Source organism: Raphanus sativus, chromosome 4, assembly GCF_000801105.2.
Source record: "Raphanus sativus cultivar WK10039 chromosome 4, ASM80110v3, whole genome shotgun sequence".
Lineage (NCBI taxonomy): Eukaryota > Viridiplantae > Streptophyta > Magnoliopsida > Brassicales > Brassicaceae > Raphanus > Raphanus sativus.
In genome coordinates, this window is record NC_079514.1 from 18,227,633 (window position 1) to 18,255,099 (window position 27,467).

At 34.3% G+C, this 27,467-nt stretch overlaps 5 protein-coding genes across 5 annotated transcripts; 2 read left to right on the forward strand and 3 right to left on the reverse strand.

Annotated features, from left to right (window-relative positions):
• The first annotated feature begins 1,857 nt into the window (after nt 1-1,857).
• LOC108855276 (galactan beta-1,4-galactosyltransferase GALS2) lies at nt 1,858-4,317 on the forward strand. Its single transcript, XM_018629047.2, has 2 exons — nt 1,858-3,270; nt 3,815-4,317. The coding sequence occupies exons 1-2, from the start codon at nt 1,985-1,987 to the stop codon at nt 4,158-4,160; spliced, it is 1,632 nt and encodes a 543-aa protein (XP_018484549.1). The 5' UTR covers nt 1,858-1,984; the 3' UTR covers nt 4,161-4,317.
• Nucleotides 4,318-8,093: 3,776 nt separating this feature from the next.
• LOC108848487 (uncharacterized serine-rich protein C215.13-like) lies at nt 8,094-9,503 on the reverse strand. The gene has a single exon (XM_018621871.2). The coding sequence runs from the start codon at nt 9,241-9,243 to the stop codon at nt 8,170-8,172; it is 1,074 nt and encodes a 357-aa protein (XP_018477373.1). The 5' UTR covers nt 9,244-9,503; the 3' UTR covers nt 8,094-8,169.
• A 146-nt stretch (nt 9,504-9,649) lies between these two features.
• LOC108848488 (ycf3-interacting protein 1, chloroplastic) lies at nt 9,650-11,955 on the reverse strand. Its single transcript, XM_018621872.2, has 6 exons — nt 11,512-11,955; nt 11,391-11,435; nt 11,191-11,304; nt 10,648-10,728; nt 9,959-10,129; nt 9,650-9,833 (listed from the first exon to the last, which is right to left on the reverse strand). The coding sequence occupies exons 1-6, from the start codon at nt 11,815-11,817 to the stop codon at nt 9,744-9,746; spliced, it is 807 nt and encodes a 268-aa protein (XP_018477374.1). The 5' UTR covers nt 11,818-11,955; the 3' UTR covers nt 9,650-9,743.
• Nucleotides 11,956-12,130: 175 nt separating this feature from the next.
• Nucleotides 12,131-16,609, forward strand: LOC108855922 (DNA replication licensing factor MCM6). Its single transcript, XM_057008615.1, is given in 19 exon segments — nt 12,131-12,287; nt 12,366-12,518; nt 12,604-12,729; nt 12,980-13,142; nt 13,229-13,422; nt 13,524-13,719; nt 13,800-13,877; nt 14,019-14,248; nt 14,340-14,454; nt 14,599-14,673; nt 14,767-14,907; nt 15,033-15,236; nt 15,312-15,473; nt 15,563-15,618; nt 15,695-15,837; nt 15,940-16,074; nt 16,077-16,108; nt 16,111-16,260; nt 16,363-16,609. Coding segments are annotated over 19 exon segments (2,568 nt in total). The 5' UTR covers nt 12,131-12,210; the 3' UTR covers nt 16,501-16,609.
• Nucleotides 16,610-19,406: 2,797 nt separating this feature from the next.
• LOC108850467 (uncharacterized) lies at nt 19,407-23,304 on the reverse strand. Its single transcript, XM_057008016.1, has 3 exons — nt 23,183-23,304; nt 20,167-20,581; nt 19,407-19,704 (listed from the first exon to the last, which is right to left on the reverse strand). The coding sequence occupies exons 1-3, from the start codon at nt 23,302-23,304 to the stop codon at nt 19,687-19,689; spliced, it is 555 nt and encodes a 184-aa protein (XP_056863996.1). The 3' UTR covers nt 19,407-19,686.
• Nucleotides 23,305-27,467: the final 4,163 nt, after the last annotated feature.

Consider the following 27,467-nt stretch of genomic DNA (forward strand, 5'->3'; position numbering starts at 1 on the left):
AATGAAAATTATTGATTTGTTATTTGTCTTGACAACTTCGAGTACTTGAATTTTCAAGACGGATACGAGTTAAGTAGCGAGTTTAAGGCGAGTAACGAGTAATGATGTCCAACTCTAGGCATGGGCACTTTATCCGATACTCGAATCCCCACCCGAACCCGATCCGAAAAATCCGAACAAAAATCCGAACGAATATTGAGTGAAGAGAGATTTGATACCTGAATTCGAACGGGTAATATCCAAACTCGAATGGATATTCGAAATTAACCGAATATATATATATATATATATATATATATATATATATATATATTTAACCTTATATTTCTAGTTTAGTTCTCTCATTTAATTCAAAATATTTATATTAATGCTATACATAGTTTAAAATCAGATAATATACATATAATTATGGATTATCACTCACTTGAAAAACATGTCAAGTTTATTTTTTGTGCATTAACAAAAATTATACTCAAATTTCAATACAATAACCAAATTAATGTTTTTTAGATTTAAATTTTATCTGAAATCCATTAATCATTTAATCTATTATCAACTAAAAACAGTTAAGAGAAAAAGACCAAGATAACACTAAACCAAATTTTGTCACAAAAATATCATCATAAGGAGGAAAATGACCAAAAGAAGTTTTATTGAAAAAAAAAAAGTTTTATTGAAATTTAAATATGCATTTATAACTCTTGGGTTAATTAATTTAAGACTTATGGTTTAGAGTTAAGGAGTGTGGTTTTAAGAATGTGTTTAAATATTTAAAAACAAAAAATAAATATTAAAATTTTCAAAACAAAAATGTGCTATTTTGGTCATTTTATTTTTGAGTGTTATTTTTGTACAAAAACTTAAAAAGTGTTATTTGAGAGAATTACCTTTAAATTAAATGTATATTTTTAATACAAGAAGTTTGGAAAATGAAGAATTTGTGTCTTTTTCCTTTCAAAATCTAAATATCCAAATCCAAACTAAAAATATATGAACCCGAACCAAAAATACTCGAATCCGATCCGAAGTATAAAATACTCTAATGGGTTCTATTTCTTATATCGAAATACCCGATCCAAATCCGAACGGGCATCCAAATTGGAACGGGCATCCACCGCTACCCAGCTCTACTGTAGACAGTAATTTCATTACAAAAATGATTCAGTTAAAGAATGATAATTAGTCAGAATTACTAAGCGAATTAATTTGCGAGAAACTTTCGCATACCATTTTCCAAAGGTCGATGATAAATTTACTATAAACTAAAATCAGAGAAACTAGAGGTTTGATTTGTAAATTGCGTAAAATAAAAGTAAAGCGGTGGGTATGAGAAAATTACAAAGACGACAAAATCTGTTTGGAAAAAGCTAAACCCTTTAATCTGCAAATCCAACTCATTTTGGCTGCTAATAATTTTAGTAACTCTTTTCGTTAATACATTACTCGCTGTTTAGCACATGTACTATGTACATTTTCTAAACAAGTATAAGAAAAAACTAGAATAACTTCCTCGAATTATATATGAAGACTTTATATCTTTCGGCTAGTTACTAAAAAAAATGAATAAATAATTTATATTTTCATGGAAGATGATATAGCTATATATATACAAATAACTAGTAACTGAAAATTACTCACAAACTAAATAATTGTTTGTCAAGTACATATATTATTAGACCAAATTCTCATCAGAAACGTTTTTTAGAGAATCACTCACAAAGTTAGCAATCATATTTGAAGAATTTGTTTATCTTCAGCTTGTTTAAAAATAAACACGCAAAATGAATAAGTAATAGGTTAATATTTGGAAAAAAAAAATAACTTGGAAAAAAAAATATAAACAAGAGACTCTTATTCATTATCTGGTCACTTCTCCTTTTCTCTTTCTCTCTGTGCTCTGTCGCTTTACTTTCTCAAACGCTTCGTACGTTCTGATTCGTCTTCTTCTTCTTCTACTTCATCAGTAGAAAGAAGAACCTCGAAAATGGCGAAAGAGAAAGACCAAAATACTAAGGATAATAAAAACCTTCTAATTTGTTTCTTATGGAACTTCTCCGCCGAGCTCAAGGTCATTTTAGTGGCGTTACTCGTTCTCTGCACTTTAGCCACTCTCCTCCCTTTCATACCTTCTTCTTTCTCCATCTCCGCTTCCGAACTCAGATTCTGCATCTCACGAATCTCCGCTTCGGACGCCGTTAATTCCACTTCCCTCGCCGTCCTAAACAGCTCGGGATTAGAAAACGGCGTCATTAAACGGCCGTTAACAGAAAAGGCCGTAGTGAATAACGGCGATATAAAACTGCCTCTGGTGAACAACGGTGATACAAAACGGCTGTCTACTGGCAACGCGGTAGTGGATAACAGCGACGTCAAACAGAAGTCGGCGTTAAATAACGGCGTTACCAAACGGTCGTTTACTGGTTACGGCTGGGCGGCTTACAACTTCGTGTTGATGAGCGCTTACAGAGGCGGCGTCAACACTTTCGCCGTTATCGGCTTATCCTCGAAGCCACTTCACGTCTACGCACACCCGTCTTACCGTTGCGAGTGGGTCCCACTGAACCAGTCTGAGAACCGGGTGTTAACCGACGGTAACAAAATCTTAACCGATTGGGGATACGGCCGAGTTTACACAACCGTCGTCGTCAACTGCACATTCCCGGCGACCGTAAACCCTAAAAACTCCGGCGGGACTCTTCTCCTCCACGCCACCACCGGAGACGCAGATCGGAACGTCACCGATTCGATTCCGGTCTTAACCGAAACCCCAAACGCCGTCGATTTCGACCGCTACGACACCAATCGCCGCCGCCGCGAGAAGTACGATTACCTCTACTGCGGCTCGTCTCTGTACGGAAACCTAAGCCCGCAGCGAGTGAGGGAGTGGATCGCTTACCACGCGAGGTTCTTCGGAGAGAGATCTCACTTCGTTCTCCACGACGCCGGAGGGGTTCGAGAGGAAGTGCGCGAGGTTCTACGGCCGTGGATTGAGCTCGGGAGAGTGACGTTACACGATATCAGAGATCAAGAACGGTTCGATGGATACTATCACAACCAGTTCATGGTGGTGAATGATTGTTTGCACAGATACAGATTCGATGCCAAGTGGATCTTCTTCTTCGATGTTGATGAGTTTATCTCTATCCCTCCCAATAATACAATCTCGTCGGTGATGGAAACTCTAGAGGAATATTCTCAGTTCACCATTGAACAGATGCCTATGAGTAGTCAGCTCTGTTTCTCCGGGGACGGTCCGGCCAGAACTTACAGGTAAACTATTTGGAATGTTTTTTTTAAACCGGAATTTAAAAGTCTTGGTTTTGATTGGTTTATTGTTTGAGAACCAACCCATGTGCGGTTTAAGCATTTGGAATCAATCATCACTAATTTGGTTAAAGTAGCATCTGATTCTGTCAATATGTTTCCTGTGAGAAGAGTTTTTCTTTTTTTGTTGCACGCTTTTTTAGTGGTTCCAATGGTCCATCATCCATGTGGTAAGAGTTGTTTTCAATGATTCTTGTAGCTTTCAGATTTTCCCAAACTAACTCGAGATTTGCTACGATTTGATTGATGAGTGTAGGCCAGCAAGTTCGATTCTTTTCTAACGGGTGGTTTGATTTAAAAAGGAAAAAAATGGGTAAAAGATACAAGTAATTTTGGTTAAATTTGGTTCAAAATTAAATATACCATCGGTTTTGGTTTAGTATAAATATATATGCTTTGGTTAGTTTTTTCATTCTCTGTGATTTTACTATTTTTAAGAAAATTGGATTGTAGTTTTTGGATGATTGATATTGTAGTTGTGTGTTGTCAGGAAATGGGGATTTGAGAAACTGGCGTATAGAGATGTGAAGAAAGTCCCACGACGGGATAGGAAATACGCGGTTCAACCGCGTAACGTGTTTGCGACGGGAGTTCACATGTCGCAGAATCTACAGGGGAAGACATACCACGGAGCGGGAAGTCTAATCCGCTATTTTCACTACCACGGTTCTATCTCGCAGCGTCGTGAGCCTTGCCGTCATCTTTTTAACGGGACACGCATCATGTTTGATAACAATCCTTACGTTCTTGATACCACGATGCGTGATATTGGCCTTGCGGTTAAGACATTTGAGATCAGGACGATTGGAGATCGTCTGATTAGGACACGGCAATGAAGACAAAAATAGAGTATGTTATAAGTAATGGTTTCCACTTTGTATTGTAACGTAAATCTTGAAAAGGTATTTTAGGCGAATGTAACAATTTTCTATGAAGTTTTTGCTTTTCATGTAGTATTCTTTCATTTGTATTATAAAATGGGGGTTTATAGAATCATACAGCTCAGAGTCACTTGGTATATAAGCATCTCTGTGATGGGATTTATAATATTTTTGGTTATTTGTATTTGGAAAAGTAGTCTCTTTAGTTATAAGTATTAGTGAAAGTTGTTGTGGTCTTCGATGGATCTTTTGTCGTGTTAATTAACCAAAAGTTTGCACTTTTTCTTCCTTAGAAGTTAGAACTGAGTGATAAAGAAAAAATCATAAAAAATAAAAACTCGCATTCAGAATATATATATATATATATATATATATATATATATATATATTATAATTTACCAAATTACAAACTAAACTTTTTTGTTTACTTTACCCTTTTTATTTAATTATTATTACTCAAAAATTTGGAAACACACAACTGTGAGGTGTGACCCCACGGATAGGGTCCTTCCAAGTTTCGTGGTTGTTAATTGTCGTAAAGGCTGGAAAGTCTCTCACTGCCAAATGCTCAACAATCATACAAATTATTTCCAATCAACAAATCTCCTAACAACGACAACAATTATTCATTCAGTCATTTTCATTTCAAATTACCATCAAAGTTAACTACATAAAAACAAAAGCAGAAACAATAGATTGCAAATAAGTAGAAAAACACAAACAAGAGAATGTGCACCGACGCTTCCGCATTAAATGTTACATGAAGCAAGACATGTAAAAACAAACTTTTTAGCACATTCACGAACCCTACCATCCCCAAATTAATATCGATTTACAAATTACTAAGTAATTTATTTTTAACGATTTCAATTATGCCCCAATATTGAATGTAGTGGATGGGTTTATATTCATTTAATACGTTCCAAGCCCACACATTTAAGAGGGGTAGCCGAAAACTACAGGATCTTGCACCTGTTATATTCTCCACGAATCTACAGTTTCCATTTATATCAATAAGTATTCTTTTTTTTGTTTCGAAAATGGTTTTCAATAGGAAAATCGACCAATTCATATGTCAACAGAGGCTTGCGGTCCCGATCAATACATACACTGATGACCTGTACTAAAATATACATCAATTGAAATTTATTTTAATTTTCATACACGAACTAATAAAAATAGACCAAATCATACATTGACCGTTTTTCTGTTAGTAAATGTTTATAGATGATGATATGTCATTAACAGAATCTGATGTGTCACTGAGCTGTCTGTTTACGATTTAAAATAATAATTATTAAAAAATATTTATCTCAAATCTGTTACAGGGGGGATTCGAACCCGGGTTGGCCCGAATAAATATATTGACCCTAAACCATTGTGACAAACCGATTCATTTTTTATATTCTCTGTGGTTTAATATATATCTTTAGATATCTGATTCTATATTTCTTCTTGTTTCTTTCTTCTCCAGTTTGTATCTACCATAAAAATTCATAATGAATTCATATCAATAATTATATATATTTTATTATTTACGTTATCTATTAATTATATATATTGCTAAAAATTTAATAAATATGAAGTTATTAATAACAAATTAATTTAATTGTAAATTTAAATTTACTTTTAATAATAACAAAATCTGTTTAAAAAAATCTAGCAAAATCTTACTAAAATTTTAAATATGTTTTAAATTAATTAATTTATTAATTTTGTAACTAATAATATAATATATTATTATAAGTTAATTTAAAAATTTATCATAAAAATAAAAAATTAAAATACTATGCTATTTTATAAATTTTTAAGTATAGTATATATTTTATCAAAATAGAAGTAATATATAAATTAAAATATGAAAATGTATTTAAATTTATAATAGCCTTAACAACATCTTGCATAAACTTTCATTGCTAAAAATAGTGATTGGGTGAGTTTATGCAAGATGTTGTAAGGGCTATTAATCTTTAAATTAATTTAAATAATATGTTATATTACTAATCATGAAATTAATCAAAGAGTTAATTTTAAAAAATTTACCAACATTTTGTTAGATGTTTCTTAATAGATTTTGTTATAATTAAAAGTAAATTTAAATTTACAGTTAAATTGATTTATTATTAATATCTTCATATTTATTAAATTATTTTAGAAATATTATATAATTAATAAATAATGTAAATAATCAAATATATATATAATTGTTGATATGAATTCACTATGAATTTTTATGGTAGACAAAAATTGGAGAAGATGGAAACAAGAAAAAATATCAGAATCGAATATCTACCAGATATATATATATATTAAACCACAGAGAATTAAAAATGAATTGGTTTGTCACAATGGTTTATAGTCTGTATATTTATCCGGGCCAACCTGGCTTCGATTCCCCCTACAACAGATTTGAGATAAATATTATTTTAATAACTATTATTTTAAGTCGTAAACAGACAGTTCAGCGACAGATTTCGTTAATGACATGTCATCATCTATAAATGTTTGACTAACAGAAAACAGTATTTAGTCTATTTTTATTAGTTTGTGTATAAAATTTAAAATAAATCTCAATTAATATATGTTTAAGCACAAGTCATTAGGGTATGTACTGATCGGGACTGCAAGCCTCAATTGGTAGATTTTCCGTTTCCAACATATTGATTCATCATCCACAATATGATACTGCAACCACACGACCTCAACGAGTTTTATTGGAGAGAAGATCCCACATCGGATATATATGATGGGGACATAAATAATATATAAGGGACTTGGGTCACACCACTAATTACCAATTGGTTTTAAGTGGAAGCCCAAGAAACTTATCATGGTATCAGAGCCGGCCCAATACCCTGACCATTTAATCCGGTCCGGACAGTGGCCCGATCAACCCATTAACTGATGGCCCAGAGAAGGCTCAGTTCTTCGACATAGCTAGAAACAGTGCATTATCTCGGAGGGGTATGATGGATTCTGCGAGATTAATGGTTATACGCACCATTATCTCGAGGGAGGGTATTGGAGAGAAGATCCCACATCGAATATATATGATGGAGACATAAGTAATATATAAGGGACTTGGGTCACACTACTAATTACCAATTGGTTTTAAGTGGAAGCCCAAGAAACTTATCATAGCGGAAGCTTTAAAAGATAGAACTAGAGATTCGTTGATTCTGAGAATACCCGGAAAACTAGGATAATCACAAAGATCTTATTTAGTCTAAGAATGCCTAAGATCGATGTCTTCTTAAATTCGTTGAGATCACCAATGATCTACCGAAAATAAAGAACAAAGAGAAATCTCTTAACTTTTATTAATCAAATCAAAACTAAATACAACCATGAGCCTAGACGGCTATATATAATAAAAACTGTAAAACCTTAAAATATTAAAGATAATAATTATCTAAAATAATTAATAAAAACAATAATAAGATATTTGGAATATTTCCAAATATCTATCTACCCAACTGATGTAGCGGAAGCTTTTAGGAATAAGACTAGAGATCCGTTGATTCTAAAAATACCCGGAAAACTAGGATAATCAAAAGGATCTTATTTAGTCTAAGAATACCTAAGATCGATGTCTTCTTAAATTCGTTGAGATCACCAATGATCTACCGAAAACAAGGAACAAAAGAGAAAACTCTTAACTTTTATTAATCGAATCATAAAACTAAATACAACCATGAGCCTAGACGGCTATATATAATAAAAACTGTAAAACCCTAAAATATTAAAGATAATAATTATCTAAAATAATTAATAAAAACAATAATAAGATATTTGGAATATTTCCAAATATCTATCTCTGTAAATTGGCACTAAAATATTAACACAAATCGCTAATTCTAATTTTAAAAACAATATTGATTTCTTGGGAAATTGTTAGCAAAAAGAAAATAAAAATATAACAAGACTTCCGTATATTACATCTTATATCGTTCTTAATTATCACTCAAACTGCTTGAGCTTCCAAGAAAACATTGATATCCTTGCTGGCTTCTAGCAACCGTGGCGAGATTGCCGGTGACGTCGGGTAAGAAACCGGCGACGTCGTGGAGAACCGAACCTGACGAAGCGAAGACTCCATAGATCTTCTGTTCTTAGAACCAGACATCTTTAGAACCCCTTTGATCTCTTTCTCAATAGGTTCCTTGTCGAACACGAAAGCTGCTGAAACCGGATCATCATGATCATTTTTGCCCGAACCGCTTTTGACGAGTTCAGACGGTAAGTCGAATAAGTGACCACCTCCTTCGTCTCCTACAGATTCCGAAGCGTATGAGTTGCAATCGAATTTCTCCATTGAAGCTCGAGTAGCTGAGATCACTGTGGTTGTTGTGGTGGTTTCTCTGACGGAGACAGTTCTTGAAACCGTAACGGACGATGACGCCGACGTCGTGGTGGTGGTGGTTCGGGTGATGGAAGAAGAATCGTCTCTCCTTGATGATCTGACCGGTTTTGCTTTTCCAAAACCGGGGAGGTATAGACACAGAGCGTTGCATTTGAACCCATCTTCTAATGTATTGTTATTGTTGATGCTCTTGTTCGATTCTGTTTTAATGAAGAAAGAGTTTCGAAGAGAGAGTCTCTTGCTCGTAGATCCACAAGATTTGCTTCTCTTCAATGATGCAGACGAAGAAGACGAGTCTTGTTCCTTGCCTTTGAGCGCACGCATCAAACCCGAACGTTGTTTAGGAGAAGTTGTGGTTGAGTTTGGGAGGCTACGGCTCACAAACTTAGTCCGAACTGGCTGCAAAGGAAGAGGCATTGGCGCATCTAAGTCTCTAGGAGGTGACATCGCCGGTAACAGCATCATATCGAAGCTATCGTTTCTTCTTAAGGATGGTGAGAGAGACAACGACTTGACTGACTTTGGGTCCATCGATATCTCTCTCTCGGAATGCCTCATACTCGTTTGCTTGACCAGGATCTTCTTCTTCGGCTCGTCTCTGCCTAGAACTTGCCAGTCCTCATGAATGCTCCCATCTCTAAAGCTTATCGTTGGCATGAGAACTGCGGCTGCCATTGTCTTTTTTTTTGGTCTGAAAATGTCTAACTAGTAAGATGAGAAATGACAACGGCTACGTCTTAAGGCTAAAGAAATGACGGGTACTTATAGACTGAGTAAGCATGGACTGCACGTCCGGTGGGTAACACTTGATCATGATTTGCACGTCCAGCTTTTCTTCTTACCTGCGTATTAATCTCAGCCAAAGGCTATTGACTTTATTATAAAACACATAAACGAATAAATAAGCCGAGTTTTCTAGCATTATTTACATGAGACCATGCCTAAGATTGAGACAGGATCTGACAAAGGTAGATAAGCCCGCACGAATCGAATCACACTTATTATAATATTACCCAAAGATTTGGAATATTACCCGAAGTTGTGCAGACCACAAGCTGTTGATTTAGGTAAGAAGAAGATCAAATAATTAAAATTCATTTCATAATATGAAGTTACAAACCATCCATGATGGGCCAAATATTGGTGTATGTGAAAAACCGAAAAGGTTTTGGAATCTACTGAAGGGAATTGTAAAACAAGATTAACACAACCGATATACCGATGATAACTGGAAAAGATGAGACTAAGTACAACGCTCCATAACCCTGCGAGATATTAAGAACAGAGTCAAGAGAAAATATCAATCAGATCCCAAAGTTTTGAATAGAAAAAAAAGCTGCAAAGGTTGGAAGAAAAGAGTAATGATGTTGAGAGAGATTTGAGAACAAACCATGGCTTTCTTGGCTACTCCAGTGTCATCATCATCGACATCGGCTTCTTCAATTGCAGCAGCTGAATCCCACTCTAGGTTGAGTCTCTTGGCTGCCTCTTTTGGATCTATTCCGGTGTCTGTGGATTTCGCATACAATGATTTTGTTCGCTGCTTCTTTGAAACCTCAACCTTTTCAGATACATAGGATAAGGGTTAAGATAAAAGGTTTTTAAACAGAGTTGTGCGCAGCTAACTAATTAAATGGATATTAGCGATCACGAGAGAGTTACAAAGACAGAAAGAGATACTCTTCCATCAGATTTTAGGAACGACGCAGGAATCAACACCATCAAATAAAACTAAGATGTTGTTACAGGTGCTGTACCAATATGCACATTACCCCTTGGGGTTAGAGCACCCAATACAATAGGCTTTCTGTGTTTCATAAAGGCTACCTTCATATGCCAAGTGAGTTGCATGTATATGGGTTTCTTATGGAAGAGCTCTCTATAAATTTAATGCACCAAGTATGATACCAGGGATGTCTTATGAACTTATGTCTATATGACTTGTACCACCTTGAATTGAGATGCTTATATCAGTTGTTGCATAATGGATTTGAAATGTCTCAGGAGAAACGGTGATAGTTTTCTTCTATCATGGTCACAAATAGACACACACAATTGTAGGATTAAAAGAAGAGGTACCTCTAAATTTGGCCAACGGATCATTTCCTCATACAACATCTGGAGAGTGAGACGATCTTTAGGGATTTTCCCTTCATTTACCTGCGAGAAGACAGAAAGACATTGTTAAGGATCATCATACTTAATGCTTGAAAAGTAAACTATTTCCCCCACCAAGTTTCAACTTAGTTACCCCTTGTAACTACACAAAGCAAACTGCTTAACTTGGTCTTGTGAAGTGACAGACAGCTTGATCTTCATGACGAGTAATAGGATTTATATTACAAGCACATATACTAAACCTAGATGTTAGACAGACCAGCATAATGTCCCCCATTTAAACAAGAAATGTTACAGATCAACGATAAATGCAACTGAATAAAGGTTGGTTAACCAAGGCTTCCAAGCAAGTGATTCACAGCTAACTCTATATACTCCTAAAACAGAGCCGAATATGAGTTCCTTTCTTCTCTTTTTCTGAAAACTAGCATATCATCTCCTCACAATTCACTCCTAAGTAGTGCATCTGAAGTGACAAAATGAAAGTTTAAGAGAAAAGTGAACCAGTTCCAAGGCATCGGCTAAGTCTTCCCGACTAGGGGCATCCTCCTCTTCTATGCCAAGAAGTCTCCTTTTTTCCAATTCCCTTGGGTCCTCAATCATTATGGTCAACTTCACCTATGCATTTGAAGTTGAGACTTATTAGTTTCTCATCCTTCAATAGGAAACACATAAAGCGTGACTGGGATGTGTTTTTTTTTTACCTCATTGAACATCATGTCTCTGTTCCTCCTCAGTAGCTCCAACACCTAACCACAAAATAAAAAAGAAAAACGTTTTTGTTTCATCAAATACTAACTACATCTGTAAATGGTAATTACAAACCCGTTTGATCTCATTGACGTATTTAAGATCTTCAGGATCCACTTCTCCTTCATCTTCATCTTCATCTTCGTCCTCTCTGTCTTCTTTCTCCTTCTCTTGTTGCTCCAATGTTAACGGAACCGGAACTCGAATCTCCGCCGCCTCTCCTTTCTCCTGATGAACTACCACTCTCCGATTCTTCCTCTGTCCACTACTCCTACGGACTACAACCGGAGACGGCGAGCAAACACCGTAATAACTCCGTCGGCCGGAAGAAACAGAGTACTGTAACGGTAACTGAAATATCTGCGTCGCAGCCGCCACCATTTTTCCCTCTTCTTTATCCTAAAGTAACAGCAAACTTCACAGATTCTGCATCTATCAGTCAGTAGATAATTGAAGAAGAATACCAAAAGGAAGGACGTAGAAGACGATTGATTCAAATCATCATCCAAAGTAGATTGCGGCATGCCACTTGGATAATACTCCATCACTTAAAAAAAAAAGAAGTTTAAATCAAAGCCCAATATGAGGCCCATTAGCAAGACCCAATGTACGCTATGGATTTGGCGGGAAAATGATAGAGAAGCCCACTTGATTTCCCGCCACAACAATGTTCTTTTACCCCCACAGTGAGAAACTGAGACGACAAAATTTTGCCTCCTCTTACTCTCTCTCTCTCTGTTCAAACGAAATCTAGGGTTTTAACTTTGGCGGAAAATGGAGGCGTTTGGTGGGTTTGTAATGGACGAGCAAGCGATTCAAGTGGAGAACGTCTTCTTAGAGTTCCTCAAGAAGTTCGTGTTTGTGGAATTTCCAAGTTCCGTATCGCCTCTTATTCGATGCTAAATTAACTTTGTGATTTGTGGTCTCAGTTTTCGATTAGATGCGAACAAGCCGGAGCTGTACTACGAGGCGGAGATTGAAGCAATCCGAGGTGGCGAGTCGACGATGATGTACATCGATTTCTCACATGTTATGGGCTTCAACGACGCTCTCCAGAATGCAATAGCCGACGAGTACCTCAGGTTTGTGCTTTTTTTTTTTTTAATTATAAATTTTATACAAACCCTAGATTTGTTGTTAATTTCGGTTTTGTAAAAATTGGTTTAGGTTTGAGCCGTATTTGAGGAATGCTTGTAAGAGGTTTGTGATTGAAATGAACCCTTCTTTCATTTCTGATGAGACTCCCAACAAAGATATCAATGTTTCTTTCTACAACCTCCCTTTCACCAAGAGGTAATGATTATGTCTTTATTATTATATTTTTTTTTAAAAATTGTACTTGTTGTTTTTTGTGCTATCCATGACCAGTTGATATCTTAGGTTGAGTCTTTATTTAGTGTTTTGGTGATTGTGATGATGAATTGAATACCTCTCTCTCATGAAAAACCTTGAGATTAGCTGTTCATTTTTCTCTCTAGCCATGAACTTTTTATGTTTAAATTTGTAGTTTTGTATGATTGTGACTCTGTTATCAACATTGCAGGTTGAGGGAGCTAACGACTGCAGAAATTGGGAAGCTAGTGTCGGTGACTGGTGTGGTCACTCGAACTAGCGAAGTGAGACCTGAGCTTCTTTATGGAACCTTCAAGTGCTTAGACTGTGGCAGCGTTATTAAGAACGTTGAACAACAGTTTAAGTACACACAGGTACTTTACTGCTGTGCTTCTTTTTTTTTAAAGACGCTCTTAGCTTGAATTTCCTTGTTTAACTTTTCATGGTATTGATGATGCAGCCTACGATCTGTGTGAGCCCAACTTGTTTGAACAGAGCAAGATGGGCACTGCTTAGACAAGAGAGCAAGTTTGCGGATTGGCAAAGAGTTAGGATGCAGGAGACTTCTAAGGAGATACCTGCTGGTTCCTTGCCACGCTCTTTGGATGTCATTCTGCGTCATGAGATTGTTGAACAGGCCAGAGCGGGTGACACGTGAGTTTCCCTCTTGCACTAGTTTATGTCCCTATATTTATAACGACCAATAGTTGCATTCGTTTTGAATCCTTCTTTTGGGTTTTTTTTTGTCCTCGCAGGGTTATATTTACGGGAACGGTTGTTGTGATACCTGACATATCAGCGTTGGCAGCACCTGGAGAGAGAGCAGAATGCCGCCGAGACTCATCACAGCAGAAAAGCTCCACTGCTGGACACGAAGGTGTCAAAGGTCTTAAGGCTCTGGGAGTTCGAGATCTTTCGTATCGGCTTGCCTTTATTGCAAACTCAGTGCAGGTTTGTCATCTATAGTAACTGTCAAACCCGAACTTAATGTGAGGCGTGTCCAATCTCAATGTTTGTTTTCTTCTTTTCAGATTGCTGATGGTAGCAGGAACACTGATATGAGGAACCGCCAGAATGATTCTAATGAAGATGATCAGCAGCAGTTCACGGTGAGGCTTACAATAAATTATATATAGGAAATCGTGATGGTTAATATTCTGCAGTTTCCCAATTTTACTCTTTTTATATGACCTCTCACATGCTTGCTATATATACAACTAATGACATCTATTCTTGTTAAAACATTGTAGGGAGAAGAGCTAGATGAAATTCAGCAGATGAGGAACACTCCTGATTACTTCAATAAGTTAGTTGGAAGCATGGCGCCAACCGTTTTTGGTCATCAAGATATCAAGCGTGCAGTTCTACTTATGCTTTTAGGCGGTGTGCATAAGACCACTCATGAAGGCATTAACCTTAGAGGAGATATCAATGTTTGTATTGTTGGGGATCCCAGCTGTGCTAAATCCCAATTCCTCAAGTACTGATTCTCACTGAAAATCCAAACCGTCTATTTTCTTCTTCTTCTGAAATCTGATCCCTTGGGTTTGGTTTAATATAATATTATGCAGGTATACCGCAGGCATTGTACCAAGATCTGTGTATACGTCTGGGAAGTCCTCTTCTGCAGCTGGGTTGACTGCAACTGTGGCTAAAGAACCAGAAACGGGAGAATTCTGCATTGAGGTAACTTTTGATGTGCATTGTTATAGATTTCTTGCAAATAAACTTTGAATGTACTTTGTAGATGGCTTTGAACAATGCTCGCCTCCTTTGATACTGTGATTTCTGTATTTCAATTGTAATTGATATCATATTGTTCTTTCATAGGCTGGTGCTTTAATGCTTGCTGACAATGGAATCTGTTGCATTGACGAGTTTGACAAGATGGATATCAAAGATCAGGTAAGTGATCATTGTTGCTAGTTTCAGCACAGAGGATTGAGTTTCCTGGTCTGTGGCTAATTTAGATTACTATTTACATTTGGACACAAAAAGGTTGCTATTCATGAAGCCATGGAACAGCAAACAATAAGCATTACGAAAGCTGGGATTCAAGCAACGTTGAATGCGAGGACATCAATTCTTGCAGCAGCTAATCCTGTTGGTGGGCGATATGATAAATCTAAACCACTTAAGGTGAGTTTATTCCCGAAGTTGAATGATTATAAACGGATGCATGTTTTGATATTTATCTTTGTTTAAGAACTTTCATGGAAGTTTTTTGTATATTTCTAATTGTGATCTGATCATGCTGTTTTCAGTATAACGTTAACCTTCCACCTGCCATTCTCTCGAGGTTTGATCTTGTGTACGTTATGATTGACGACCCTGATGAGGTAACGGATTACCACATCGCCCATCATATCGTGCGTGTCCACCAGAAACAAGAAGCTGCTCTTTCGCCTGAATTTACTACCGTACAACTCAAGCGCTACATTGCATATGCCAAAACGTTAAAGCCAAAGGTTGGTAACTAACTCCCAAAATGCTCTTGTTTTGGAGATGCTAATATCTTTTTGGTATCTTCATCTGTGTTGCAGCTAAGCCCCGAAGCAAGAAAGCTACTTGTCGAGTCTTATGTTGTTCTACGCAGAGGCGATACAACTCCTGGCACAAGAGTCGCATATCGAATGACAGTTAGGCAGCTGGAGGCTCTGATCAGGCTCTCGGAAGCCATTGCTAGGAGTCATTTAGAAACTCTGGTGATTACCCTTAACCATTGTCTCGTTTCTTTCTTTCTTTCTTTTCTCTACAAGTCATTAATTTGCTTTATCCGGAAACTGCTTCTCAGGTGAAACCAAGTCATGTTCTTTTAGCTGTCAAACTTTTAAAAACCTCAGTTATCAGGTAACTTTTCAAGCCTCTCCTATATCTTGATCTGTCCCAGAATTTTAATCGTAACGTATCTGGTCCTCTTGCCCAGTGTTGAGTCAGGTGACATTGATCTTTCGGAGTACGAAGATGCTAACGGTGACAACATGGACGACACAAATGACGCTGAAAATCCTGGTAACGGAGATGAAGATCAACAGAATGGTGCAGCCGAGCCAGCTCCTGCTACTGCAGGTACTGTACCTAAACACAGTGTATACTCATCCTTTTACTTCTGAGTCACTTATGAACCATAAGTTATGGTTCATAACGAACATGATGGTGTATTATCAACAGATAATGGAGCAGCAGCTCCAAAGCTGGTGATTAGCGAGGAAGAATATGATAAAATCACACAGGCCTTAGTCATTCGCCTTAGACAACACGAAGAAACTGTTAACAAAGACAGTAAGAACTCTTCAGTTCTCGCAACCATTACTTGCTCTCCTCAACTCTAAAAAAAAATGATCTCTTTTTCTTCTTTTAGGTTCTGAATTGCCTGGAATGAGACAAAAGGAGCTGATACGATGGTACATCGATCAGCAGAACGAAAAAAAGAAATACAGTTCGCAAGAGCAAGTCAAACTCGATATCAAGAAACTCAGAGCCATTATTGAGGTAAATCCAAAACAATTTTGCAAATGAAGATTATTTCGAATTTTTATGTTTCTACTTAACACCAGAACGTATATATATATATATATATAATGTACATTACAGAGTTTGGTATGCAAAGAAGGCCACCTTATAGTGTTGGCCAATGAGCAAGAAGCAGCAGAAGCTGAAGAACCAAGAAGAAGAGCTTCACAAAGAGATGAGAGGATCTTGGCCGTTGCTCCAAACTATGTTATCGAGTGATGTTACGAAATGTTGTGTTTAATTTGTAGTTCTAAGTAGAATCCTGCCTAAAACCTTTCGTTATGTCATTTGGAACTAATTTTTATTGGATTCCTTTAGCTCAGTTTCACTAGTGTGTTCAACTTCATCTTTTAAGTAAAACCAATCGGATACAAAAGCAAACTCTTAACAAAAGAGGTTAATTGATTTACAAGCAAAGTGGTGGGATGCCCGTTGAAGTATACTTTGCGGCGATTGTAGACATGACAGATATATAGAGAATGTCCAACATGTGCCCGGAATTGTAAAGACTTGTAGAAGCGTTGGACGAAAATGTTCGCTCTTGCCTGTATGATTATTAAAAAAAAACGTAATTGATTTAGCTTGCCAAGAGGAGATCAAAAGGTTGGTTTCCATGAGAAAATAGAATTTGGTGGGGCCGAGATTGGCTATATGCAATATCTATCTATACTAATCGTTGGTCCGCCCTACGGGCGGGGTGTATTATTTTATGAAAATATTATATAAAACATTTTTTAAGAAAATATTCAAAACTGAAAAATATTTTTAAATTTTATGAAGTATTTAAATATATATATATATATACATTCTAGACTGAAAACTAACAAACAAAACACATAATAGAATATGTATATATATATATATATATATATATGTATATTTGTTTCAGTTTATAGTTATCTTTTATATGATGTTATCAGGTGTAGCATTTTGATCTCTTTTTTATTGTGAGGAAGACTTTTAATTTATATCATTGTGCTATGTAGTAGAAGATTTTTTTTATTTATATCTGGTTTTATGTGTAAAGTAGGAAAATTCAAGGTGCGGCGTCCATTCGACGAAGTAAATTAGTATTTTGTTTTATGAAAGCTTGTATTTATGCTAGTGTCCTATAACTATTACATTATTTCTTTTATTTATTTATTAAGTTATTTTTAATGTATTCTGTTAAGTTTTTTTTTTGAGAAAATGTATCCAGTTAAGTTCTTTTCAATAATATTTGTAATGCTGATTGTCTGATATCACATTTATATGTTCGTTAGTAGGTGTGGTCCGAACGTAGTTTTACATTTGTAGGGTTCTGAGAGTTTGAACAGAGGGATCCTTTTTGAACTGTGTAGTTGTAAATGCATTGCAGAAATTGTATTGTTTTCGGGCTAAATGTTGTGGTATTACAAAATTTACCCTATTTTTGAACTTTTTTTGTTATTTACTATCATTGATATTCTTCTACATTATTTGTGAGGGTTGTTGTGTATGGGGGCAAATATCTAGCTTTTGTAACTATTTACTTTATTTTCAAAATCCAAAAGAAAATGTTGTGGTGTTTTATTACTTTGTTTGTTTAGGAGTGTATAGATGCTTGGTAGTGTGTATGGTATTTTAGATTGTTTTATTTATTAGATCTTGTTATCTTTTAAAAAATAATATTTTGAATCTGTATAAGTTTTTATTGTGTTTTTTCATGATTTAAATCTCAACTTCTCTAAGGCCAATGTGATAATCATTAAAAATGTATCTGCAAGATTTTCTCTTTTATTTGTTAGTTTGTCGGGGTTGGATGAAACATGAAAATGTAATATCATTAATGCAATTCTTTTTCTTCTTAATGATTTTTATATTTATTTTTAATATTATTTCATTGGATTAAATTATGTATTTTTCACAAAATTATAACTTGTTAACCAAATTTTCGGTGATGATTTTCTTCGAGTATATAAGAGGTATTTTAAGCAAAAAGAAAGTATATAATAGGTATTAGTGTATAGTCATAGTGTTTTTTTTTGCCAGAACAAAAAGGAAGAAGGTTGGTGTTATTAGTGAAAACTGAAAAGAGAATTGTAAAAGAACTTTGGAGAAAATGAAGTAATACAATAGTTTGAGAGCTCAGACCTTTCTTTGCAAAATAATTATTTTCATGTTACTTTAATAGTTTGGCCTTTCCAGTTCTCACAATACAAATATTTTTTTTTTTTTGAACCGACACAATACAAATATTGGGGACCTCAAATTCCTCATTTCTCTGCGGAACTACATGTGCAGGTTGCTTAAGGCGATGGTGACTGTCAGTTGGAAATTATGAAACTATGTTTTAGAAAACGCAGCCAATTGGTGTGAGATGAACTGGTTGCAGAAGATGACCATTTACCCGATCTAGGAAGTGAGATCCTTTCTTTTTTTGCTAAATTGTAATATCATTCATGGAAGGTTTTATTTATATTGAAACAACTTTTGAGGTTACGACGCTCTGCTTCTTAATGGGAAGAGTTAAGTGACACTTATTTAAAGTTCATCTCAAGTCATGAGTACTGCAACGTTTGAGTTCTGTAGTGGATGGGTTAAGAGGCTCAATAAGTCCATGGTAGTTGTTTTTCATACAAATACGAATTTTAGCACCTTAGACCATCTCCAATGTATTTCTCTATTTTTATTTCTAAAATAGAGGAACTCTAAAATAGAGATGGGTTTGTCTCCAATGTATTCCTCTATATTTGCCTCTATAAAAGAATATTCTCAAAAGATTCTATTTTAAGTTTACAAAAAATACTTTTTATTTATAAAAATTGATAACTAACCCTATTTACTTTTAATTTTTAAAATATTTTCATAAAATTATGAATTTGTTTAAACTAAATTTGTATTCAAAAACTATTATGTAAACAAAAAATATAATTTTATTTTTATAAACATTTTATTTTTCTATAAAATAATTATTTTGGTTATAAATATAAAAGTTTGAAAGACTATTTTGAAAATAAAAAAGTATGACTCTATAATAGAGGAATGCTATTTTTTTCTCTATTTATAGAGGTGAAAATAGCATTCCTCTATTATAGAGGTGAAAATAGAGATGGGATGGATCACTTTTTCCTCTATTATAGCATATAGAGGTGAAAATAGCTAAGGGTTGGAGATGCTCTTATTATAATGTATTGCAAGTGTTGTTTACAATCAAGCAATTACATTTTGGTATCCAAAGACAGATGTATTAATCATTGGGCCTAAATATTATGAAATCAACATGCTAAATATTAGGGACCCTAAATATTATGAAAGCAACAATATTAGGATCACCTTCCTCGTTAAAGAAGATTCTGTGTGCATTCAGGTCACAAGACACTTTCGGTTTTCGTTATAAAAGTGATCAAGTGCTTGTGCAATTTAAGTCTGTGATTCGAACACGCATTAGTGGCTGCTTTTCCCCTGCATCCAAAGACATAAAAGACAAAAAATAATATAAAGAAGATCAAAATAGGGATCTCATGACATAAGGAAAAAAGGCTTCTACAGTAAATAAATAAGATACTTCAAGAGAGTATCATTAAGCTCATACTCTTACCAACTATCTCTCGTCTCCTTCTACACAACAACCAATAAATCTTACTAATCTCTTGTTTCTAAACTTCCCAACACCAGTAGCTTCTAACCCCTGATTCCACAAGTCAACCAAGGTCAAGACAAAAACAATATTCCCAGATTTACTCAAGTTAGTAACCTGCAATATTCATGCTAAATCAACTAAGAAACAGAGAAGTATAGTCGGATCCTATCATTTAAACGTAGCTTTACACCAAAAGTTCCCAGCTTTTCACAGATTTCAACAGCAAACAGATACATAATTTCATATTATCAAAATATTTAAGGCCTTTAAGCGACTTGGTATACCGCGCGCCCCTCTTCTCTCCTAAAAACTTTCGAGATTGCGTTTGGGGTGATCTTCCGACCAACGGCGCCCTTTCCTTGGGCGTCAGAGCTTAATGTCGGAATAGATGGCGTCCGGTTTACTTTTGGTGGTGCTCTTCCTCTTCCGTTTCGGAGTTTCTGGTGGCTCTGCTTGAGGACGGTGGAGCAGCAGCCGATACCGAATATGTAAATCATTGGGATCCCTAGGGTTTGTCTCGATTGTTGAGAGTGCTCGTGCGTAGGAGGAGCATGTGATTGCTCCGGCTGGTGAGACGGTGGAGACCCTTCGCAGTCAACAGTGGAAGAGTACGGGAGTCGGGTGTTCTTTATGGCTCCGGCGTTATGTGGCTGCGGGACCCCTCCGATGCGGCTAAGCTTTGACTGTACACTGAGCAGCCTGTTAAAACATTAAGAAATACGTGAGACTTGATGCTAACATAACCTGAGTTCAAACCACTGGTAATAATCCAGACGGCGGTCTTGCCTTTAGAGTTGATCACAATCGCGGAGGAAAGCGTTTTTCATGTTCGGTTTCCTCGTAACCGCGGAAGAAGCAGGGTTCTTGCCGGTTGCCTTGTGATCGCTGGGAACTTGAGATTTAACAGTGGATTTCATCGTGATGGATTGTCGAGAGAGTTTTATGAAGTTCGATGGAGACAAAAGAAAAAATAAGAGTTGTATAAATAGATAGATAGAGAGGAAGGTGAAAAGAATCCATTGATGAAATTAAACAGAGCTTTTATTACAGCAAATAATGGAGGAGAAGAGAAGATCGATTGATTGAAGAACCGAAATGGAGAGGGGGAGACGAAGAGAACGAAGTTAAATCAGAGACAGAACCGTGACTTAGTTAGGATAGCTATAAGGTGGGCTCTGTTGGGCCAACAAAAAAACACTAAGAATCTGCCTTGCACATCCGCAGACCCAAACGGTTAGCTCTTAAAATTCATGTCGATGTGGCATGACGTGTCAAAAAGCTCAAATATTACTGGTTGAATTTTTGTGTCGACGTGGACAGTCTCATGATGCTTGTTATTCTCCTTTTAGTATAGGTTAGATTATTAAAATAAAAGTACAAAATAAAAATATATTTTAGTTTTACCACTTATTTACATTAAAGTGACACTGAAATATTTATTGAACCTAAATATAAGTATATTTGTTTTTTCTTAATTTAATAATAGATTTAAGTATTTAATATCTTTTCCTAATTTAAATAATATATTTCTTTAATCGAATCTTAACCAAAATAGATTACCCAATAGATTTTCTAATAGATTTCGTATTAACATATTAATATTTTCAATATTTATTAATAATAAATAATAAATAATAAAATAAAAAAATAAAAAATTACACATCATAATCAATTTATATAACATATAAATAAAATATAAACAATTATTCATATATGTTTTTTTATATGATACATTGTGATATGATAGACAATTAAAATCACAAATATAATTATTCAAAGTAATAAATAAAATTGTTATGTTTTAAACTGTTATATCAATAAAAATTAGTAATACATTTTAATTTATATATATATATATATGTTATACCATTAGTACAAAGAATAAATTAAAGTGAAAGCAAATATTTATACGGAAAAAATATTTATACAATCACGGATCAAGCTATAGAAATAAACAACAACAACGCAAGATTATTTTTCTTTAAAAAAATATTTTAATAATAATTATAATTTCAAATATTTTTATTTTATGTATTTATAATTTTTTAAAGAATGTTAAGATTTTGTAATTGGAAAAAAATACGATCTTTTAGTTTTTATGATAAATGGAAAGATTAATTTTCAATCTAAATTTATGTTTAAATATTATAAATACGTAATTTAGTATAAACAAAAAATTTAAAACACAAAATAAATACTCACCCGGTCAGACCGGAACAAAAAATTAAAAACATAAAATAAATACTCACTTGATTAGGCGGATCAAGGTCTAGTGTTATTGGGAGAGATCGTTAAGGAGAACTGTAAGTGGATACGATCTAGATCTAAGGTGTCCAATCACTAGCCGCAAAGTCTTGTCTCATGGATGACATGATCGATGTATATAGGAGAGGATGTGAGTGAAGGGTACACCGCAAACTCACTCAATTATTACATGAAACAAAGAGTGATAAAAGACCAACATTTTTTTTGATTAACTTGGGATATCCCAGGTTCATGGAAAGACCCTAATTAATTCTAAAGAGAAGGTGCAGTCTACTAATAGATTCTCTCTTTATGGTAATTGGTGTCACGATGTATTGTGGTTAAGAAAAATTTGCAGACACTGAGGAATAAAAGGAGATATTTGTTGTGACAGATGTGGGGCATCAGAAGAATGGATAAATCATGTGTGTTTTCTAATATCCTCCAACGATTCAGATTTGGACGTTATCAAAAATACCGTCACATCATTTTTTTTCCCAACCTGTTCACTCTTTATAAATATGGAATATCATTTTTGGAGAATCCCTCTACATATGGAAGATCACCAGTTTGTATGGATACTTTGGTATATTTGTAAAGGTAAGAATAATAAAGTTTTTAATAATTTGGATATGGATCCCAGGGATACTTTTCAACTGGTAGAAACGGAATCAACTTTATGGGGAGAGGCACAACTTTTGAACATACAGAAAACAACACAAGCGGTGGCGATAGAAACAATACCGTCAATTCCAGGCCGATGGTGATTTATAGATGGTTCATGGAAAGAGAATGATTGTTGTTCTGGTGAAGATTGGTATAGTACCTTAGAAGATTTTGATGGGCTGATGGAGGCACGAAATGTCCGGGATAGTATTTCTCCTTTACATGCAGAGATGGAAGTATTAGTCTGGGCAATGGAGTGTATGCGGAATCTACGTCAATTGAATGTTATATTTGCAACAGACTGTTCTCAACTGATGAAGATGATTTCAGAACCAGAAGAATGACCAGTTTTTACAAGTTATTTAGAAGATATCAAATCTCTAAAGGAACGTTTTAGAACTTCGGAGATCATTCATGTGCCACTGACGAAAAACATGAAGGCGGACAGCCTCGCATAGAGTGCTATGAAACAACCGTCTTTTGTTGTTCACATGGATGCAGAGGCCCGGCATGGTTTTCAGTGTCTAGTTGAATCTGTTTAAGTTAATGATAACAAAAAAATAAAAAGATTTATTTTTAGTTAAATAATTTTATTAATCCAGTGTTTTAGATGCTCGGATCAAAATGTTAATATTAAATTATAAGAAAGAAAATATCTATATATTTTAACAAATTTGATTGGAATGAGGTCAAGCTATTTGGGTATACATCTTCACACGCTACAAATGCACAAAAGTAAACTTGCAAAGTCGATATAAAACAATCAAATGTTTTTTAAACTAATATACTGGAAAACGACATTCACTTAATATATACAGAACCTACTAATTTTCTTCTAATAATTAAATCAGGTGGTGGATTCGTAAGACCGTAGACCTTTTAAAACAAAGCCTAAACTATGCAATTTTTTTGTTAAGTGATTTGAGATACGACCCAATTTTTCGACTGATTTTTTTAGCTAAAATAACTAGTTTTTTTTCCATAGAAACCTCTATTTTAGTTTTTTCTATTTTGGTATCGTTATCCAGATCACTTCAAGTTTCAGTAATAAAATAATTTTTGAAATAAAATAAACAGTAAACCTCAACAAAATTCTATACAGATAAAAATGACTTCTCTGATCTCAATCGATTAAATCTTACGTGAAATAACCTTGGCTACGGGTGGCCTAATATCAGACACAAACAGAACTAATTTTAAATGTTATTAAATTTCTACTCTCATTTTGAAAATGAATAAAAATTGTACTTTTAGTTTAATACAAGTACATATATATTTTATCTCAGAATTTCAAACATAACACATAACATTCGATTAGTTTAACAACATAAAAGTTCATATTCATAAGTTTTTTTTAAAAAAGTTCAAAATAACATTTGACATAAGTTCAACACAGAGAAAGACATTAAACCACATTTCACATTAGCAAACATCAATAGATTATGTTAAGAAAATTATGAAAGCAAACGTCACTGAAAGTTTGCTCCAGTCAGCTACAAACATAAAGAAAAAAACATTGTTAATCTCATCATATAAAACATCTAGTTGTAAAATTTATTCAAAAACCTTACAATTAATATTATCTATTTTTTTCTCAAAAAAATATTTACAATTATTAAATATACACCAAAGAATAAAAAATCTTAAAATTCTTTTGAAATTTGGAAAGCAGATTTTTTAGCTAAAATAACTAGAACTATATATTTTTACTAAAAATAACGAGGAAGACTTCACTTGAATACTATGTGAGGAGACTTCCCGAAACCTTCCCTGAGCAGACTTAAGGCAAACTCTTTTTAAAGATATTCTTGCAACTAAGACTTATGAAAAAGATTTCACCTAAATTTTTCTTTTGTAAATTATTGAGATATTTTTGTATTTGAAAAAACTTGAGTTTCTTAGAACAAACTTCATTCGGATTCTACTTTGATAATTATGTTAATTTTCTAACATTTTAAGGAATTTAACTTTCTCAAAACATACTTTAGGCTGTAAAAAGATTCCACTTAAAGTCTCTTTACATGACGCATGAAGTTTTTGAGGTATCATGAGAATTATACTCATGTTAATTTTGCATTTGATCATATTTAATTTATACGGGTGAAATTTGCTCTTAGAATAAGTGGTGTCAAGAATTCGAACAGTCGGTTTCGGTGGTTCTGTTAGCATCATAATCGTATGTTCTCCTTTTTTATGTCTTGTGATTTATTACTACTTACTTTGGGTGCTTTATTTTGGGTTTTGGTTTTAAATTTGATGACATCTAGGATAAAAGGAATGCCTTCGGCCTCAGAATTGTGTGTTTTTCATTCATGTTTCGAATTTGGAGTGTGTGTTTTATCAGTTGCTGTCAAGTTGAGATTTGCTTTAGTTTTGAGATGTGGTGCTTCTGTTTTCTCTTCGGTCGCTTGCAGTCATGGTCGATTCGTTTTCACCTGGTTCTAGCTTTTTGGTTTTATTGGTGTGAGTTGTATTTGCTGTGGAGGTATCTATTAGACCTCTCCTTTATCCACCATGGATTGGGTGAGTGTTTCAAGACGAAGCATTGAGTTTGATTTGCAGGTTTTCTCTTGCGAGGAGGTGACCAGTTTAGCTATGTAGATCACTATTCTGCCTAACGAGTGTCCGCATGTAAGATGTGTAAATCTTTGCCGGTGTTTTTCTATTTAGCGTTTCAAAGTCGTAGGTCTTTGAGTCTAGGTATTTGGTTTTTATTCGGTTCTGCCTCGCCTCCCTTGTGTGACGGTCTCTAGTGTTGATGTAAGTTTATCCTCGCTCATGCTTTTACCATTGTTGCACCTGTTTTGACTTGGTGGTGTACCCTTCAGAGTTGGGTTTGCTTAAGTCATTAGTTCTGGGGTTATCTTTGATCTCATGTTTCTTAAAAGTGTTTGCGGGTTAGATCAATCTGTTGGTTCCAGTTTTAGTACCTTAGCTTTCTAATTTTTATTGTTAACTTTTGTTTCCCTTTTTTAAGTTATTGCTTCCGGAAATATTTATATTTTCTGCCGGTTTTTATAATCATTACGAAAAATTTAATAAATTTTATGTTAGAAAAAAAGAATAAGTGGTGTGACCAAAATCTCGAAATAAATTTTGAAAATAAGAAATTTCACCTGGAGTCTTCTAATTAACTTATTAGGCAAAAAAGTCTTCTAATTAATTAATTTTTTGTTAAATGTTTTAACATTTCTGTCGACAACAAACATGGGCATATTTCTTGTGACACCTCAAAAGTTTTGAATGACATGAAATGAGACTTCAAGTGAAATCTCTACACAATAAGCTTCACATAAAGTCCTACTATAAAAAAGTCAAAATTTTAATAACAATTTCAGTCAAACGCAAAACTCAGTTTTGACATCCCCTGAATTCGGTTCAATTTTTTTTCATTACAAAGAAAATTAGGAGATATCCCAAAAACTCATAAAATGATCAGTTGACCAGCAAAATTTATTTGGAGTATCCTTTGCGAAACAAATTTGAAAATTTTGAAATCAAGTAAATAGTTAACTAAATTTGGTGAGAGCTTGTGTTTAACTTTTCCAAACACTTATAACTTTTAATTTAAGGTGAACGAAATATATTTATTTGTCTTTTTTCAACAAAAGAAAAAAATGAGAAATTTAAATGAAATTTTTTGTTTTTAAATTAAAGTTTAAATATTTTTGAAATGAAATGAGAAAAAAAATTAAAATAAGTGAGTTTTATGAACGAGAAATGGAAAGAAAAGAAAACTCAAAAAATTGAATTAGAAAGCATTTAATATTTAGTTTTTAGTTGTTATAGTGGTTGGTAATATTAATTAAAAGTCATTTTCACATTTAAATGAAAATTGTGAGAATGTTTGAAACATATTCATGTATTTCCGGAAAACACACGTAACGATGTTTTCGTAAATAATCAAATTTATTATACAGCCGCCACATAAGTAATTGTTTTATTCTTTATTGTACACACGCTGCAAGTTTTTTTTTTTCAATGAATGGTTTTTGTATTACTCAAACTTGAAAAGATATGGATAACCAAATCAGAATAGAATAAAAAAAAAATACAAAAATTCTCTATAAACAATCTTGCAATTTTAGCTACAGAATCTAAAGTTATGTTTTGTGCCTTTAAGATATGAGATAGTTTGAAATCCTGAGACCATATATTTAGTGTCTATTGCTTTCAATTCAGTTACAAAACTTTACCAAATTTTTTTAACGCTGATTTATTATGATATTACAATTATGATATGAGAAAAATTAAATAGACGATCCGACAACCGACAATACTACATACCTTATGAGATTTACGCCTAACTGAATCAGCTAAGTCGTCCTATGAAGATCCACGCATGACCAGATTAACTTGCACCATGTTATAGATTCCTTGTAAGTCTTTTTTCTGTAATCTCATAATTGTTTAATAAACCGATCTTTAGGACTTGAAACCTGAATTTTCTATAATCTGCAAAAAATTACACAGTCTAGTGTTCGAATCTTAGATCTGGATGTAGAAGCCTTTATACCTTAACTAATAGACTACAGTGCGTCCAAAAGCTTGACCACACTTAAAACTTATTTATCATCGCGGTCAGATCTAAGTTTGACAAAACTAAACTAGATATTTCCAAATTATAAACAAACAAATATTTTTAAAACTATATTAGAAAACGACATTCACGTAA

Bases quoted from the DNA above. Each gene is read 5' to 3' on its own strand.
- LOC108848487 (XM_018621871.2), bottom strand. From the start codon at position 9,243: ATGGCAGCCGCAGTTCTCATGCCAACGATAAGCTTTAGAGATGGGAGC.
- LOC108848488 (XM_018621872.2), bottom strand. From the start codon at position 11,817: ATGGTGGCGGCTGCGACGCAGATATTTCAGTTACCGTTACAGTACTCT. The intron at 10,729-11,190 runs GTTCACTTTTCT...GTCTTCTCGCAG, and splicing joins TAGCCGATGCCTTGGAACTG to GTAAATGAAGGGAAAATCCC. The intron at 9,834-9,958 runs GTTTGTTCTCAA...AATATCTCGCAG, and splicing joins GAGTAGCCAAGAAAGCCATG to GGTTATGGAGCGTTGTACTT.
- LOC108855276 (XM_018629047.2), top strand. From the start codon at position 1,985: ATGGCGAAAGAGAAAGACCAAAATACTAAGGATAATAAAAACCTTCTA. The intron at 3,271-3,814 runs GTAAACTATTTG...GTGTGTTGTCAG, and splicing joins GGTCCGGCCAGAACTTACAG to GAAATGGGGATTTGAGAAAC.
- LOC108850467 (XM_057008016.1), bottom strand. From the start codon at position 23,304: ATGCCGGGCCTCTGCATCCATGTGAACAACAAAAGACGGTTGTTTCAT. The intron at 20,582-23,182 runs GTTCCTTTAGAG...ATGTTTTAACAG, and splicing joins GATCTCCGAAGTTCTAAAAC to GCTGCTCAGTGTACAGTCAA.